The 18,064-nt window shown below is 34.4% G+C and overlaps 2 protein-coding genes and 1 long non-coding RNA gene across 13 annotated transcripts; 2 read left to right on the top strand and 1 right to left on the bottom strand.

Annotated features, from left to right (window-relative positions):
- Positions 105-326, bottom strand: LOC109355140. Its single transcript, XR_002108632.1, has 2 exons — positions 226-326; positions 105-194 (listed from the first exon to the last, which is right to left on the bottom strand). It is a non-coding gene; the product is annotated as an uncharacterized LOC109355140 (long non-coding RNA).
- Positions 193-5,991, top strand: LOC109355116 (eukaryotic translation initiation factor-like). The gene is made up of 9 exons (XM_019598073.1): positions 193-496; positions 1,551-1,622; positions 2,150-2,245; positions 2,537-2,731; positions 3,047-3,144; positions 3,492-3,579; positions 3,727-4,077; positions 4,176-4,421; positions 4,556-5,991. The coding sequence occupies exons 1-9, from the start codon at positions 308-310 to the stop codon at positions 5,588-5,590; spliced, it is 2,370 nt and encodes a 789-aa protein (XP_019453618.1). The 5' UTR covers positions 193-307; the 3' UTR covers positions 5,591-5,991.
- LOC109355062 lies at positions 11,579-18,001 on the top strand. 11 transcript variants are annotated; one of them, XM_019598050.1, is made up of 8 exons: positions 11,579-11,934; positions 12,659-13,035; positions 13,177-13,317; positions 13,489-13,632; positions 13,805-13,942; positions 15,829-16,770; positions 16,882-16,920; positions 17,131-17,725. In XM_019598050.1, the coding sequence occupies exons 1-8, from the start codon at positions 11,832-11,834 to the stop codon at positions 17,317-17,319; spliced, it is 2,073 nt and encodes a 690-aa protein (XP_019453595.1). In that variant the 5' UTR covers positions 11,579-11,831; the 3' UTR covers positions 17,320-17,725. The 11 variants fall into 11 exon arrangements, 10 of the variants coding, with proteins under 10 accessions (XP_019453595.1, XP_019453587.1, XP_019453604.1 ...); XM_019598042.1 differs by having other exon boundaries at positions 16,882-16,941; positions 17,119-17,725; XM_019598059.1 differs by lacking the exon at positions 16,882-16,920 and having other exon boundaries at positions 17,116-17,725.

Below are 18,064 nucleotides of genomic sequence, written 5' to 3'. Positions count from 1 at the left end.
AATAAATAAATAATTAAATTGACATGCGTGCGTAGGATAGGGCGGAAGAGGGAAAAGGGTTTATTATGAGGCTTGCCTTCGGTTCTGCGTGAAACGCAACGCTGTTCTCTCTTCTCTTCTCACTCCGCAGAAGAGAGAGAAATTTCCCTAACCTCTAATCCTAAACCTATCTCTCTCTCTCTCTCTCTCTCTTTCTTTCCCTTATTCACCTTCAGGTTCAGCCACTGCTGAATCTTCTTTCTTATCCATTCCCTTTCAATTTACCTGGACGGTGCAGATTTCATCATCAAGTGCTAGATCCCGAGTTATGCAGCAAGGTGATCAAACATTTATTAGCTTGAGGCCTGGCGGTGGTCGTGGCGGCGGCGGCGGTAACAGATTCGTTGCTCCTCGATTCGATTCCTCCTCCTCTTCTGCTGCTTCAATCCCTGTTTTCGGTTCCTTTTCTTCTGATCCATCTCCACATGGCGCTGCTCCTTCTTCATTCTCTATTCAGGTTTTAATCCCAATCCTTATCCCTTTCTCTCGATCTACCTTTTCATCGCTTCAATTATTTTAATTATAAAATATTTTTATTTTTTATTTTGGTTGCTTTTTGTTGCTGTTGTGTGTTTATTGTATGTGTTATGTGTCAGATTTATGTTTTTTGGATCTCGTTTTAATTTTATCAATATAAAGGCTCGTTGCTGATATTTTACTAAATTGTTTTATTTTATAAATTTCCACCTTGTGATGTTCATTGGCATTTGATATTATTTTAATTGATTTGTCTGGATTTGATTATAGAGTGTTATGAAATTTAACTAATTTGTTTGGCAACATTATTCGCTATAAAAATGTAGCAAAACAGTGAAAGATCGAATAGATGTTTTTAAGGATCATTTTGATGTATCTCTCATAGTTACGGTGTTTCTTAACTTACTAGTAGCTCGGGATACAGGTTACCGGAAATTGAATGTCCTAATTCTTGGAGTGGCACTATGTATGTGTACCTTCTGTAAATATGGACAAAAATCAACATGTGGGCTTTAGGTGGGCTTGACTAAATATCAATTGTCCATAAAGGTCCCACTTACATGATACAAATTTGTTTTGGGAATTGGCATTGCTTATTTCGCGGTGGATTTGGTGTTTGAGGGTTGTGATAAGTATTTTACTTTGTCGTTCTGAAGGCGATGCTTGTAAAAGCAAATGCATTTGTTCGAATGTGAAAATGTTATTGGTACAGTGGACATAATCAATATAATTACAAACAAATTTGTTAAAAGGTGAACTTTTATTATGGATGCAATATTACTGATTTATTACCAGGTTGCCAAATGGAGTGTAAGTATGTGTATAATATGATTTTTATTTTACTAACCATAATTCATAGAAACTGCAATGGGAAATGATTGAATAGATATTTTCACTGATGTGTGTGTAGAACTTAGTGTTATGAGTTCTGCTGTTATACCTCATTCATCTACCTCTGGATTGTCCCATTCTCCCTGAGTTATATGCTTGAGTGGTGATATTTGCATCTAAAGTAAATACTTCTGTCTTTGTAGTCAGGAGATTCACGGTTTGAGGGTCGTGAGCGTGTGCGATATACCAAAGAACAGCTTTCAAAGCTTCGAGGGGTAAGTGATATATGTTCTTGCTGCTTGAGTATTATTTTGAGTTATTTCTACCCTTCCCATGTTTTAATGTAAATCTTACATCCAGCTGCCACCCTTCTCATATTAATCTTGAGTCAACTTATGTCTAGCTGGAATGCTTTTCTTGTTAATTAAGAAAATGATTGTCTAATCAACATCCCGTGACTGTGTCATGGCTGTTGATTGGATTTATCTTTATAATATTTTCTATGTACAAATTTCCTAGTGAGTACCACCCTTCTATCATATATTTACTCATACTTCTTAAACTAAATAATTGCTGTCCGGATTTTATGGAAGTCTCTGGTTTATTAAAAGGCATGGTATATTGTTCCCTAAGCCTATTGATATATGTTCTGCATATTCCTTGGTTCATTTTCAACTTCCTTTTGCACCATCTCCTAGCAAACTACCTTTGGGAGTGCATAATTCTTTGTTTTTTCTTTTGTTATATATACTGATGTTTCTGTTTCAGCATTTGCCTAACTTTTGAACCTTTTTACTCTTAGGTTGTTGAGATCCCCGATGATATTTTAAAGATCAAACAAGATATTGCAGCTGAACTTTTTGGTGAAGATCAAAGTTGGGGCCGCCCAGAAAACAATGTGAGTGCGCTTTCTTGTCTTCTTATTTTTGTGCTAACCTTCTAATGCACTTTTCCTCTTTCATCCTGTTTGGTAAGTTCATTGATGAAGTTGATTTGTGTGGATGTATTGTTGACGGTGAACATAGTAGTATCATTTGTGAGACTCATCAGTGAATTAAAATAGTCTCATGTTACAATTTCTAATCTCTTGATTCTTGTATTAAATTTTTAGTTCTCAGTTTCATGAACTTTTATGACAATCTTAATAAGGTCAACTTTTGTGCAATAATGTTTATATCATCTTCTGCAGCCTCCAAATCAATCACAAAATCGATATACTGAGACAGATAACCGTGACTGGCGTGGCCGTTCTGGGCAGCTTCCTGCTAATGCAGACGAGAGGTCTTGGGGTAATCTCAAGGAGAATAGAGACTTTGGCAATAATAATTGGAAAGACCAACTGAATTCTCAGTTTGGAAGGGCACAAATCTCTTCTAACCAAGGGGTAATAAGCACTGGCATAGAAGCATGATATCTGTTTGTAGTTGATGTTTTTGAAGTTCAAATTTGACCTACATTAATGTAAAAGTAAAACTCTTCACACTATCAATGAACAAACAAAGTGTAACATCATTTAGTAGCTAAATTTTTTGCTTTCAGTACAAGCTTGATGAGAGGTTTTGAAATAATTGTCGCACTCATACTGAAAATAACTTTAGATTGTAATATGATGTGTATATTTATTTATTCCATAGCTATTAAATCTGGAATGGTATATTGTTTCATCTTATCTACAAGTTTTCTGTCTATTAATTCACAGGGAGGACCTACTCCTACTCTAGTCAAGGCTGAGGTGCCCTGGTCAGCTAGAAAGGCAACTCTCTCTGACAAGGGTCGTGTCTTGAAGACTGTTAAAGGGTAATTCGTTTGTACTTTTTTTATACTTGTTGATAGTTTGATGCTGAGCCATCTTTTGTCTCTTTTCTGTTTTAGATTTGTGGATGGTCTACTTTCATGTCTGTACACTAATAGCTATAAAAAATTTCTTTGATAGTAATGTTGGAAAGTAAGTATAACAAAGTCGTAGCAAAGAACAGGTTGAGGGATTATATCAGATTTAATGTCCAAAATAACCATAAGTTGGGAGTTGTGACATGATTAATGTATTTATTTATTGAACTACTTCTGTAACTTTCCTAAGAGCCTTTTGAATTGCCTATCTCCTGCTACTGCTATGCTAAAAGCTGTTGACCACTTCAATGCAGAATACTAAATAAGTTAACTCCTGAGAAATTTGATCTCCTGAAGGGTCAGTTGATCGATTCTGGCATTACATCAGCCGACATATTGAAGGTTCATCTTTATTCATTATTGGTTTTTCTAATTATGCTGTGTCCACATCATTGTCCTTAATTCACTTGCTTTGCTAATGCATGGAGTCATTTCAATTATATTTCTGTTCACAGTCCGTTTCTTAGTTGACTTGTTTTGCAAATGCAGGGAGTCATTTCTCTTATTTTTGATAAGGCAGTGCTAGAGCCAACATTTTGCCCCATGTATTCTCTGTTGTGTTCTGATCTTAATGAGAAGCTGCCTCCATTCCCATCTGATGAACCTGGTGGGAAAGAAATCACTTTTAAGAGAGTGCTCTTGAATATCTGTCAGGAGGCCTTTGAAGGTGCAGATAAACTGAGAGAAGAACTGAGGCAGATGACTGCCCCCGAGCAAGAGATGGAGCGTCGAGACAAGGAAAAGCTTCTCAAGATTCGTACCCTTGGAAACATCCGTTTAATTGGTGAGCTGTTGAAGCAAAAAATGGTTCCTGAAAGGATTGTCCATCACATTGTTCAGGTTCTTGCAGTACTTGAAACTTGTCTGTTACATAAATATATTTTCTTGTTGGTTTAGGAGTATCCACTAATGTGCATGGTTAACTTATATTTGAACAGGAGCTTTTAGGACCTGCTGACAGCAAGGTTTGCCCTGCTGAGGAAAATGTTGAAGCTATATGTCAGTTTTTCAACACCATTGGTAAGCAGCTCGATGAAAGTCCAAAATCACGGCGTATAAATGATATGTACTTCAGTGGGTTGAAAGAATTGAGCACAAATCCCCAACTTGCACCACGGCTGAGGTTCATGGTTCGTGATGTTATAGACTTGCGTGCTAGTAACTGGATTCCAAGACGTGAAGAGGTAAATTTACAGAAATTATGTAAATGTTACATGTCAACTGCTAAAGGAGATTGCTTTTTATTATTTTTATTTTATTTTCACCAAGTATCAATGTTATCCCATAATCTCATATACACTTAAATGTTAACTCTTAGGTGAAAGCCAAAACCATCACTGAAATTCATTCAGAGGCAGAGAAAAATCTTGGATTGCGTCCAGGTGCCACTGCAAGTATGAGAAATATCCGTGCACCTTCCAGTGCTCAAGGAAGTACCAACCCTGGCGGCTTCCCCATTGCTCGCCCTGGTACAGGGGGTTTGATGCCTGGGATGCCAGGGATTTCAGGGAGGGGGATTCCTGGACTTGATAATGACAACTGGGAGAAGCCTAGGTCTAGATCAATAACAAGAGGAGACATTTCTGGCACACAAACTGCTGGACGCGGCCAGTCTCCTTTCCTTTCCAAGTCATCAACAACTGTGAACTCCAAGTTTCTACCCCAAGGCAGTGGTCTTGTTAGTGGGAGAAATAGTGCCTTAGTGCATGGTGGAGGTGGAGCTCCTTCTGCCCGTCCATCAAACACTGGTGTAGCTACTGAGTCTGCACCTGAAATCTCTCCGCCCGTCAAACCTGTTGCTGCCGTGTCCGCTGTGGTGTCACAGGCTCCTGCTGCCAAATTTAATACTGATGTTCTTCGCCGGAAAACTGTATCTCTTCTGGAAGAATATTTCAGTGTTCGACTTTTGGATGAGGCATTACAGTGTGTGGAGGAACTAAAATCTCCAGCTTACTATCCCGAGCTTGTGAAGGAAGCCATTTCCCTTGCACTAGATAAAAGTCCGCCTCACATTGAACCTGTGGCCAGTCTTGTTGAGTATCTGTTTATTAAGAAGATTCTTTCAGCAAGAGACATAGGGACTGGTTGCTTGTTGTTTGGTTCTATGATGGATGATATTGGCATAGATTTACCTAAGGCACCAAATAATTTTGGTGAGATAATAGGTAAACTAATTCTAGCCGGGGGTTTGAATTTTAAGGTGGTAAAAGAGATCCTTGAGAAGGTGGAGGATGACCGATTCCAGAAAGCGATATTTGATGCCGCAGTTCAGGTAATTAGCACTGCATCTGGGAAAGCCGTGTTGGATTCACAAGCATCTGATATTGAAGCTTGCCGGAGTGTGTTCAACTGATTCAGATGTTGCATGAGAATACTGAGTTCTGTTAACTACATGAACTTCTCTCCACCTTGTTTAGTTACTTTGAAATCCCCTTCCCTTTACGCCCACACTTTAAGTTTAGAGCATTCTGTATTTTACAGTATGTTATAAAAGTGGAGCTTCCGGTATCATCAGGTATTTGCATCTGAAACTGTACAATTGAATTTTTATTTTGATGTGGTAGAGGTGTTTGTTTATTTGAGGGGAAAGTCAGAACCATAAATGCTACGGATTTTGTTCTCCAAGAGAGTGGCCCATTCGTGGGCTCCGAATGTTTTTGTATTTCATTAGTTTGCATTTTATTTTCTTAAATTTTGTTGACAATAATTGTTATTCTGGGCAGTTCTTAATCATCATTGTCGTTATTTGTACTAGATTTTGTGCAGATTTAGATTTCCACCTTGTGTGGATGAATGTCTTACGTTTACTTGTTTTTAGGGAGAACTTCCCAAGTTTGAAAATATATCTATGAATAACAAATCTTAAGAATAAGAACACGGTGTTCTGTTGGATTTCCTTTTATTCAATTCTTTAAGTGAAATTTAACATTTTAATGTTATAATGTTGATCGATTCTACTTATAAAATATATTGAACAAAATAGACTTTATAACTTGTATACTGTTGGAATATACTTCCGAAGAAGATTTGGCGTCTATTGAACCTGATCCATGCTGGTCCTTCAAGATTTCTTTATTAGGTAACTTAGACAAAAGTGGGATTTGGTTTTTAAATTCATTTTTAGAAACCTTGTCAATATTGTCAAACCACATGCTCATGATAACACATCGTGATATCTACTCCTCAACCCATTACGTGTCAATATATATGCCTTGTATCAATTGCTCTGGTCTCTACATTATTATATTCCTTTCATGCAACTTGTGTGGGCGAACGTCTTTATACTGATACATTATAATAATTATATCGGTCATATAATTATGTTGGTTAAAATCGGTCATATTAACTGATTTTCAATATTAATGTTAATATATTATATATGTATATATAATTTTTGTATAAATTTCACAGGAGATTTTTGTGAAAAGCAAAGTACAAAGTTGTCCAAATGCCATTACTTTTATGTTCCCCTTATCTTTTTATGGCCATGTGAAGTGAAGACTGTAGATGATAATAATTCTTAATTGGTAGATAAAGATATATTCTTTAAGAGCACTGATGAGGTTGTGTTTCTGGGTCATCGCCACTTTGCTGATACTGTCACATTATCTGGTGCTAACTTCAGCTGATGAGGGAGTCCTAAATTCACAAACAAATGGAGTTCTTAAGAATCAAGTTTTACAAAAGAGGCTCTTCTTGACACACCACAAACTTTCTAATCATACCAGAAAGTTTATCCCTCGGCCTCACACAAGAAAAAGGGGAACACCAATTGGTAAGGGTGTGAAAAAATCTTCAGCCATTAACACTCCAACTTACATATTCCATTATGCTTTAGTTCTTTGCACATCCCTTTTCTTTGGTCCCTTCATCATTTAGTATCCTCATTTTCTGCTCATCCTAATGCATTGTTTATCTCTCCTTTTGTATTTGTTTAGATTATTCGGGTTTGGTATGGTGTATTTGTGGATTCAGCTTATATTTGCTTTCATTTTATTGTTGATGATTGTGTAAAGAGAGTAACTCTATGCAAAGTTATTTTTTTTATGATTGTGTAACATTCATGAGAATCTGAGAATGTTTTTTTATTTATGATTGTGTAAGATTCATGAGGATCTTAGAAGATGATTTGATTGCTGGATTTAGTGAGAAAATGCAATTTAAACATATTTTAGGAACACAATTGAATTACAATAGAACAGGGATTTTCTGTCCCGAATATTCATGTCCCCATATCCCAGGCCCAATCAAATTTCATTAAATAATATAAAAAAATTATTTTTTGGTTTTTTGGTTTTTCTTTTCAAGTATGTGTCAACTTTTAATTGGTTTGGGACATAATAAAACATGAAAAAACGGACAGGTGATCATCAAGTAATATTGTATAAGACTATAAGCTAGTCAACCAATATATAAGATTTTTTTGTTTAATTTACACCATTTTAGATGACTTTAGAATACATTTATTTTCTTAGTTTTGTTGTTGCTTTTGTTAGCTCCCTCAACTGGGAAGAGAGTGTATTGAAGGACTAAAAACTAAAAAGAGTATTTTAGTTGAATGTAACTATTTTTGAATATAAATAACAGTATTTTAACAGGTTCCTTAATATCTGTATAAAACCTTAAAACAACATAATGGTCATTGGATTTGTACAAATTGCTTGCACTTATTTTGGATAGATCGTCATATTTCAAAATTTAACAATTGTACATTGTATTAGTTTTTCATTTCTTTAGCTGTTTCATACTCAAAATATTGATTAGAGTATGGCTTTCTTTCCAACACAGCAAGTGCATGAAGATTTTCTAGGGTAGGTATGGAGATCGAAAAAAAGTCTTTTCAAACTGAATAAGTACCCCAATGATTAATGAGTAGGAGTGGTGATTAAGAATGACAATTACCAAAATCAGCCACACCACAACCTAAGACAACAAAATTAAGATTTTAGAGTAAGGAAAAGTGAAGCTTCACAGAAAAGGACTACAACCAGAGTTGCACATAATTGATTTTGTATATAAACCTAAATCTCATCTTATTTTTATTTATTTATATATATATAATAATAATATTTTTTAAATTTCACATATTAAAAGCAGGTTTGGAGTCGAGTATTAACAATATTGAACACGACCAGACCCATAAATTAAAATCAGGAAAAATTTGAATCTAATGAAATTGAACTTTACCTACTAATTTTGGGTTGGATTCGAGTGGATATTCATAAATTTGAGTTAGGTTGTCATCATTAGTGAGATTTGGTTGAGTTTTGTTATATTTGTATAAATATTATTTAGTTTATTTTATATCATTCACTATCGATTTGTAATATTTTTATTTGAAAGCCAATAATAATTAATATATGAATAGTAGAAATTTGGTGACAGTGATAAAGACTATTAATATGTGTATATGGAATGACATGACTTAAACAAGAAGGAATTCTACTTGGATCATATTTCTTCATTAAATACACTATTTATAGCTAATAACATCTTTCAAATTTACTACTCTATATTTTAATGGCACAGTTGTATTTATCATCAAATTCAATATTATTTTGCTAATTACCTAAAAATAATAGAATAATACAAAGTTCGAGACATAATATATGCTCCTCTAATTCCTTATGTAAGTTTCTTCATAGTCTCCATTAGATAAGAATATTGCATTTCCTTCTGTGATGCTATTTTTTTGCCATTTATCTAGGCAATAATATAGTTTAAATCTAATCATTTCTATGAATTTTAATTTTCTAATTAGAGAAGAATTATCAACAATTGTTTCCCCTAAAATAACTCTTATATACAAACGACGGCAATATTAATAAAAATGCTTATAGAAAATGTAGCAATGTTTTAATTAGTGCATGAATCAATGTTTCGACTTTTGACCATTTAATGTTAAAAAATAAAACCTTTATTTCTTAATCAGTTGAATACACCAATTTTTCAAAAATGCAACCTTTCTATCTTTATTTTTTTAATACATCAATGTTTTGACTTTTGACCATTTAATGTTAAAAAATACAACCTTTATTTCTTAATCAGTTGAATATACCAAGCCCACATACATTTTTATTAGGCAATGTAGACAATCCATAAACATAATTCAAGGAAAAATTAAGTAAAATTTAAATAAATTTTGATGTAGTGTGATCTTTAATCCTTAAAAAAATTGTAATTTAATTTGATTTGTTGAACTTTGTATAAAACATCAACGTTTTAGTATTTTTATCTTCAAATACTTTATTTTACTATGCATACTCCACCCGCTTAAATTTTTGTGGGCATGGAAAAGATAGGCCAAACGACCCATTTTGTCTTCTCTAATTGTACATAAGTAACAAATCTTTTTTCGAAATGTCTGACTATCATTCCCAACAAATGTCATTTTCAATAAAAAAAATTTATCTTTTAATGTATCTGATAATTTAATAGAGTCTTAAACTAATACTGTAGTCGTGTTGGTTTGATTCTTATTATGCGAGTTGCTTCTTAACGAATTTATATTATATTATATAATATTCTATTATCTTATCCCTTATATGTATAAGAATTAATAATTAAGTGATTTATTTATATTTATTATCTCACTTTTTAATTAGAAATAATGTATTTGTAAAATCAATAATATTGTATTGATTTTTTAAAGAGATGGATAATAAAAATCCAATATGGTAAAGACTTAAACTAAACAAAGATAATATTTAGAAGATTTTGTTAGGAAAAACAATTTTTTAATAATCTTTAGACCTTAAAAGATGGATTTATCTACAACTATTTTTTTTTTTGATATACTTGGTATGCACTAAAATTTATCAATATGTCTTCTAAAAAATAGTTTTAATAATATTTGAATAGCTATTAATTATCATAAATATTTTATTAAATAATTATATTTATATAATCCAGTTAAGAAAAATATATATAATCTATATATCATTAAAAAAATATCTCTATACATTAGGAAAAATATTATATATGATAAGAAAATGATGTAACAATCACTATAGACTAATTTCCAATTCTCTATTTTGCCCTTAATTTTTTTTTACTTTCTACAAAAAAAACGATATGATCTTAGCTAACTACTATTTAACACAATAATCACTTATCTCACCTTAAATTGGACATTATAATAAAATTCAAAAAATATAATATTAAATACACCAATACAAAAGTATTATAATTTTCTAAAATAAAATATGTAAAAAATTAATATTCAATAATATAAAATAAGGATATTAATCGATAGGTACAAAGTATCTATCGACAAATTAGTATTTTTAAAGTCAAAACAATTACTAATTACCATGATATAATTTTTATATTCCAAATTTATAATTTCTATTTAACTTCCTCATTAATAAATACCATAAACTTCCACAATTCATTATTTTTCATCAATTAGTCAACACTTTTCAACTATTCCACACATTATTTTACATTTATCTTCTCTTTTTCTAAAACTAAGAACCAATAAGACGTTGATCTAGTGATATAAGACCCCACTATTTCTCCAGGATGACCAAAATATCAATGGTTCGATTCCTGAAGAAAGCGATATTTGTTGGAAAGAGTAGACACGAACCCCAAAAACATTATTTCCTTACAATATTGTAAAACTCGGTTCGTATATGGCAGTTCAACCGGTGAACCAATCCTAATACCGGTATGGTACAATAATTATATTGGTCATGCATCATATTGGTAAAATTGGTCAAACCATATGGTTTTCAATTGAATCGTATCAGTCATACTAGCTAGTTTTTATTTAAAATTAAAATTTTAATGAAAATAAAAAAATATTAATTTTTTATTGATTTTTTCAAATCAATTACATGTGTATTAATTTCACGGGTATGCAATTTAATTAGTGAATTACTGATTGAATCGCTCTACCACTATACTATACTAGTATCTAACTGATTAACAACACTGATTCTTTATAATACAAAAAAAACCTAAGAATAAAACATTTAACAATTACAATGACACACATAATAATATTTAATGACTCTCTAATGATTATTAGATCTGCAAAATGAAAAATAAGAATATAGGCTCACAAGGAAAGTGTGTCTCTTCACACGCTAGTGGTGATAACTACCAAATAGTGCGACTATATCTCCACTTTTTTAGCATGCGATCAAGATTGAATCAAATTAAGATTTTGTTTCATTTTTGCCTGAAAATATATATATTATATAATACGATAAAGTTATCTATTTATCAAGAAAAAAGATTGAATCATTGACCCAATTCAACTTTCAAATGATCTCTTAAAAAAAACTACTGAATTTATGAACTAAAAAACAAAAAATAAATCCAAATAGAATCAATAAAGTTGAGAATTTTTTTGACATACTGACAACATCGATTCTGATGTGAATGAACGTAAAGTAGTGATAACGCGCTTTATACACGCGTGTAATAGCAGCACCTTAAACCCAAGATCATTGTTACTTATAGCAGACACAACCAAACACTGTTTTTTGAAATTTGTGATCAATCTGCATTACTGTTTTCTTCAAAAATCTCACCTTTATTCTCACCCATTATACCCATTCACATTTTCACCTTTCTTTTCCACCATGGAATTCAAGTTTCGTGCTCTTGATGAAGCGCCGCCACCGCCGCCAATAACAACCGCGTACCCCACCACCGTCACCTACATCTCTCACCGTTCATTGAGGGGTAATGTTTTCCTTTCTTTTCATTCATATATGTTATTGTGGGTTTCATTGCATGTTGATTATATCAGGCATCACAAACTTGTTTAAATGGGGAAAATAAAGGTTTGTTCTTTTTTCATTGTGTTTTTTTTTTAGAAAATAAAATGAAGACCAAAGTTTTATTTTGCCCTTTTTTGTTGATTTGGATTTCTGGGTTTGGTTCATATTTGAAAACAATGTGATCATCTGTTTTTTCTTAGAGGCTGTTTGGTTCTGATTATTTTTAGGAAAAATAGTTGTTGCCGCTCCAAAACAATGATATGCAAAGGATTGAGGTGTTTGTCAAAAAAACATGATTTGTTTTCTGCACATGTTTTTGGGTGAAGAAAAGTTGAATTTATTGAGGTGAATGTATGTACATTCATATCGTTTGATAATCATATTATTTTTTCACCCTAAAAGCTTGTGCTATTGCCAAACCCCTTCAAGCCAATGCAGATTATAGTTTTTGAGCAACAACCACTATTTTTGCTTTCGTAAAATAATTTGAACCGAATGCCCTTTAAGTTGACTGTGACCCTAGACTGATATACATTCTATGTCGTGTTCAAATTCTTAGTAGTCTCCCGAAGAGCATTTCACCCAATCATCCAATGTGATGGCTATGATTGTGTGGAAATTCACTAAAAACCAAAAGGCTACTGGGATTCATACCTTTTTCATTCAATTTTTTGCAATTATAGCAGATGGTTTTTCAGGCATGATTCCTAGTCCTAGACACAACAGTTTCCCAATGCCGATGAACAGTACTAGAGAAACATTGCGGAGAGAGCTGGAGAAGGAGCAAATAAGAAGAGAGATAATCGCTGGTGAGATTGAGCGGAGACGAGAGCTGGAAGAGGAAGTCAGGAGGGAACTGGCATTGGAGAGGGGGTGGGGAATGGCAATGGCAGAAACATCACATGGTTTCTCGTTTGAGGAAAGAGTCTCAATGATGCGCTTGAATCCTAGCTCGTACCTGTTTAATCATAATGCACGGTCACAGCCACAACTTTCACAACTTATGCCTCCTGCTGAACTCAAACCTTATCTGGAGACTAACAATGATAATGTCATCAAATTGGTCCGTCTCTATTCTGTAGTGTTTAACCTTTTTAGTTTGGATTAATTAATCTGTAAAATCAAATAGTTTGCATACTAAAGAAGTTTTTACTTGATTCTCTAAATTCACGAAACTGAATCCTTCATGTGCATTTTCTGTTAGGGTCCGGTTAAGTATATGTCTCCCAGCCTGTACCGACTTGATACTACTGCAAGGACACAGTCACAATTACCACAACTTATGGCTCCAGCTGATGAATTCAAACCTTCTCCAGAGACTAACAACGATAAACTTGTCACACTGGTCAGTATGTACTCTGCGGTGTTAACACTTCTAGTCTTCTTTAATTAATCAGCTGTTGGTCTCAGAACTTTTCAAGATATCCGTATAGGTTCCTATAGTAAAGTAGTTTTTAATAGAGCCCCTAAGCTTGTGAAATTGTATAATCAAGTCCTTCATATACATTTCCATCAGGGTTCTGTTAAGTTTTCATCTCCTGGCCGGTATCAGTTTGATAATAATAATAATGCATGGCCACAGCCACCACTAGCGCAACTTATGGCTCCCGGTGGAGAATTCAAGCCTTCTCTGGAGACTAACAATGAATTTGTCAAACAGGTCAGTAGGTACTCTGTAGTGTTAACACTGTTAGTTTGGTTTAATTAATCTGTTATTGGTCTCTGAACCTTTTTCGAAAAATTCAAATAGGTTTCTATATTAAAGAAGCTTTTAATTGAGTGCGGAAACTTATGAATTTTTCTAATTGAGCTCTTCGTGATGTTTCTATCAGGGTTCTGTTAAGTTTCCGTCTCCCGGTCAATACCAATTTGCTAATAATGCATGGTCACATCCACAATTACCGGAACTTAGGGCTCCTGCTGAATTCAAACCTTACGAGGAGACTAACAAGGATAAAGTTATCAAATTGGTTAGTTGCTACTCTGTAGTGTTCACCTTTTTGGTTCCTATTCTACTTGTTTCTTCTAGCTAGTTCATTTATTTTTTGTTTCCCTGCTTTATAGTTGTTAAATATCACTGTGTTGGAGGTTCAATTGCTGAAGCCTTTTCGGCATCTTGTCTAAAGAACAATGCTAAACAAACACATCACCTTTGCATTTTTCACCATTTGATTATAGTTAGTCCTACCATTCACATCTTTTCGTTCTGTCAACTCACATAAATGCAAGGTCAGGTGATGTGTTTGTTTTAAATGTCCACCAAGCCTTGTTCCTTGTCAAACCCTTGTTTTAGTGCTGTTTACTGCATCTATGCTGGTTGTACAATAGTCCCTCTTTTAGAACTTGGTATTAATCACGAAAAGAAAGAGTAGAAAGATTGAAAAAAGAATGTATCCAAGAGCAATTTGATCTTGAATCTATGAAATTGTATTGAAAGAAAGAGATACAAGAGTACAAGAATGAAATCCTCCCAACTGAATTGCTCCAATTCAGTTATTCCACTTTTACAAAATGTCCAAAAAACTACTTCTTACAAGCTTCCCCTTCTCTATTTATACAAATAATACCCTAGTCTAACTAACTAATAAGGGTATTCTAGGAATTCCCTCTTTATTTAATTCAAACAACTCCTAACAACTAACCTCTTTTCTACTACCCTATGCCAACCCTATCACCCTCACTTCATACTACAACCGAGGTCTATCTTACACCAAGAAGTTAGTGCTTTATTACCTTTAAGAGGGTCTAGAGTTCTTTAGGTGTTGTTTAGGTCTAGTATACACCAAATGTACTCTGCAGCTGGCCACTCTGTTTATAAAAAAAGGATCTTACACAAAAAATCAGCATCCTGCTTTTTAGTTTTCGGAGCAGCATTTGACATAGAAGTGTGAATTGAGAATAAGAAGCTTGAAATTGGGGAAGTGTAGTTATGTGGTAAGTTCTCTTTGGTTATGTGAAATTTGTATATTTGTGTCACTGGGCCTCGTAACAATTACTCAAATGGGGAATGGGATAGATATAGTGGGAGATCAGAAATGAACATTGGGCCTCGTAATATTTTTCTTTCGTATAACCAAGGGTATCCCTTCACTCTATGGGTAAGGAACTAATCCCTTTTGGGGTGCGTGATTGTCCCTTCCAACAAGTGTCGCTCCCAGGAATTAAATCTTTGACCTTTTTGCCTATCTAGGGATCTAGTGAGGCCTTACACCACTAGACCAATGCCTTGTTAATAGACAGACATACAACTAATATTAGAGATTACTCTACACTACTACTAATATTTCTTTCCTTATGTTCCAATATGTTTAATTCTATTTCTCATTGCATAACTAGGAACAAAGAAAAGGACATGTATTTAGTATGCATCATTAGTTCTCTACCCTATTTTTGTTGTCTACCATGCCATTCCTACATGCTTTTTGTGGAAGTTGTAGTCATAGTGCTTTTTGCTCTCAAATTTTCCCAGCCTTTCTCCTTCGTAGGTGCTTGAGTTCTGAAATTGAGAATATCAGGATGGATATCATATATACTTTATGAACCAGGACATGTTGACATATGAACCCACGATAAGCATTGTTTGCGTTGATATGATTTTGTTGTCTTTGCTAGCAATTATCCTTTGATAGGAGCCGGTTGCTTTTCCTTTGTTTGGCTAACGCTGACCACTGCAAAGCAATACATTTTCTGCATTGTAAATTTGCATTGCTCTTCACTTACAATACAACCATGTTCTATGATCAATCTGTATATCTTACTCCTATATACAAAGCAGAAGATGGAGTCATTATATAGGGAAAATAGGTGATAATTAGCCAGTGATCGTATTTTACTTTGTTTGGATGACCCAATGCAGGCAAAGCCAGACCCAGACCGTTATGTTGCAAAGCGGAAAGCAGTAACACCTGATGTTGACCGAAATGATCATTTTCCCTCTAGTTTGAAGAAAAAACCCAAGGAGGACTGGAGCTGTGCAGTATGTAAGGTTAGTGCGACGAGTGAGAAAGGCTTGAAAGATCATCTTCAGGGTAAAAAGCACAAGGCCAAGGAAATAGCACTGAGAAAGAAGAAGATTTTTAAGAACACCAACACATCAATCTCATCAAAGAAAAGTGAGAAGTCCGTGAAGTCTAATCAACTCATGCATACCACAACTTCAGGGTTGGATGCAAAAGCAGATAGGCAGCCACTTCAATCTAGCGTAACCTGTGGAGGCATCAATCAGACAATGGCTGGTAAAGGCGCAGTAGAATCAAAAAATGAGGAGCATTTTGTTCAGAAAAATTTGAAGTCTGAACCCATGTATACTACAACTTTAGGGTTGGGCACAAAAGCAAATAGTCTGCCAATTCAACCTAGCTTCATATCCTGGATGGACATCAACCAGACAGTGGCTAGTAAAGGTGCAGTAGAATCTAAAAACGAGGAGCAGCTTGGGCCAAAGAATGTAAATTCTAATGAATCCATGGATGCCACCGCAACTTCAGTGTTGGATGCAAAAGCAGATAAGCTTCCAGTTCAACCTAACTTCGCAACCTGGGAAGACATCAACCATACAACGGCTGATAAATGTGCAGTAGAATCTAAAAATAAGGAGCAGCTTGTGCCAAAAAATGTGAAGTCTGAATCCATGGATACTACCGAAACTTCAAGGTTGGGTGCAAAAACTGATAGACTGACACTTCAACCTACCTTCAAAACCTGTGGAGACATCAATAAGATTATGTCTCATAAAGGTATGGTGAAATCTAATAATGAGGAGCAGGTTGTGCAGAAAAATGTGAAGTCTAATGAACCCATGGATAACACCACAACTTCAGGGTTGAACACAAAAGCAGATAGGCTGCAATTTCAACCTAGCTTCAGCCCCTGGGGCGATATCTATCGACCAAAGGCTGATAAAGCTGTAGTCGATTCTAAAAACGGGGAGCAGCCTGTGCAGAATATTGCGAAGTCTAATGAACCCATTGATACCACAACTTTAGGGTTGGATGCGAAAACAGATAAGCCGTCACTTCAACCTAGCTTCATAACCTGGGGAGACATAGCTAAGACAATGGCCAATAAAGGTGCAGTAGAGTCTAAAAATGCGGAGCAGCCAGTGCATAAAAATGTAGATGGTTTGAAGAATGAAAACAGAACAATAAATGAGCAAGGGGGGAAGAAAGCATTGAAGAGGAAGAAGATGAAATTTTGGTGTGAAACTTGTCAAGTTGGAGCTCCCTCACAGGTTGTGATGGAAAGCCATAAGAAAGGTAAGAAGCATTTGGCTCGAATGAAGACATCTTCTGTATCAGTAGAAGCTCCTGAGTTGATCAAAGGTACTGATGGTAAGCAATTTTGCTGATTCAGATGAAGCATCTCTAGTGGCTTGAATCCAATGGAGGACTGAGATCGCGTTCAAGGTGCTGCAAATTCTGTAGTTGCCAAAACCACCTATCTTGTATATCAAATACTTGCTGACTCAAGTAGACAAAGTAGTCCTTCATATACTAATTTGATATTTTTTATCTGCTCTGTAAGTTCGTCATAACCGAGCCTTCATATATGAGGAACTCAAGGAGCAACTCTTGTGAATGATTTTCTTGCAAATTTAAGCTTCGAGTAAGGATGTCATTTAAGACTTTAAGTGCCGGTTGATTTTGATGGCAATATGTTCTTTATGTTTGATTCAGAGTATTATGTTCTGTTTGGAATAGGACACCCTAATTAAAGCTCTTATTGGCTTCAGCAGCCAGAGGTGACAAGATGTTGAAAAAAAGAGTGGTCACTTGTTCTGAGACTTCTAAACTCATGCAAGCTAAAATAACATGTAAATTTAGGACAACAAGCATCTTCAAAATGTCTTCCCATAAAAATTTCTTTATGAACTATTTTACTGTAAAATTATATGTTAAGTAAACACATGAAACAACTCTTTTATCATGGTGCCAAATTCCTTGTCTTAGGGATATTATTTTAGTCCAGTAGTTCTGTTTTCCTGCTTAAATTTCCTCCAAATGGAGTGCAAATTACAATTAAACCATTCCCTCAAATCATGGATACAAACTGATTTTATAAAATCTTTTTGAACCATTTACAATCAAATCCTG

The sequence above is a fragment of the Lupinus angustifolius genome, chromosome LG01 (genome assembly GCF_001865875.1).
Source record: "Lupinus angustifolius cultivar Tanjil chromosome LG01, LupAngTanjil_v1.0, whole genome shotgun sequence".
NCBI lineage: Eukaryota > Viridiplantae > Streptophyta > Magnoliopsida > Fabales > Fabaceae > Lupinus > Lupinus angustifolius.
The sequence above is the reverse complement of the archived record's forward strand: the minus strand, read 5'-3'. Positions and strand labels throughout refer to the sequence as shown.

Bases quoted from the DNA above. Each gene is read 5' to 3' on its own strand.
- LOC109355116 (XM_019598073.1), top strand. From the start codon at position 308: ATGCAGCAAGGTGATCAAACATTTATTAGCTTGAGGCCTGGCGGTGGT. The intron at 3,145-3,491 runs GTAATTCGTTTG...ACTTCAATGCAG, and splicing joins GTCTTGAAGACTGTTAAAGG to AATACTAAATAAGTTAACTC. The intron at 4,422-4,555 runs GTAAATTTACAG...GTTAACTCTTAG, and splicing joins GGATTCCAAGACGTGAAGAG to GTGAAAGCCAAAACCATCAC.
- LOC109355062 (XM_019597981.1), top strand. From the start codon at position 11,832: ATGGAATTCAAGTTTCGTGCTCTTGATGAAGCGCCGCCACCGCCGCCA. The intron at 13,633-13,804 runs GTCAGTAGGTAC...TGTTTCTATCAG, and splicing joins ACAATGAATTTGTCAAACAG to GGTTCTGTTAAGTTTCCGTC. The intron at 13,943-15,828 runs GTTAGTTGCTAC...GACCCAATGCAG, and splicing joins AGGATAAAGTTATCAAATTG to GCAAAGCCAGACCCAGACCG.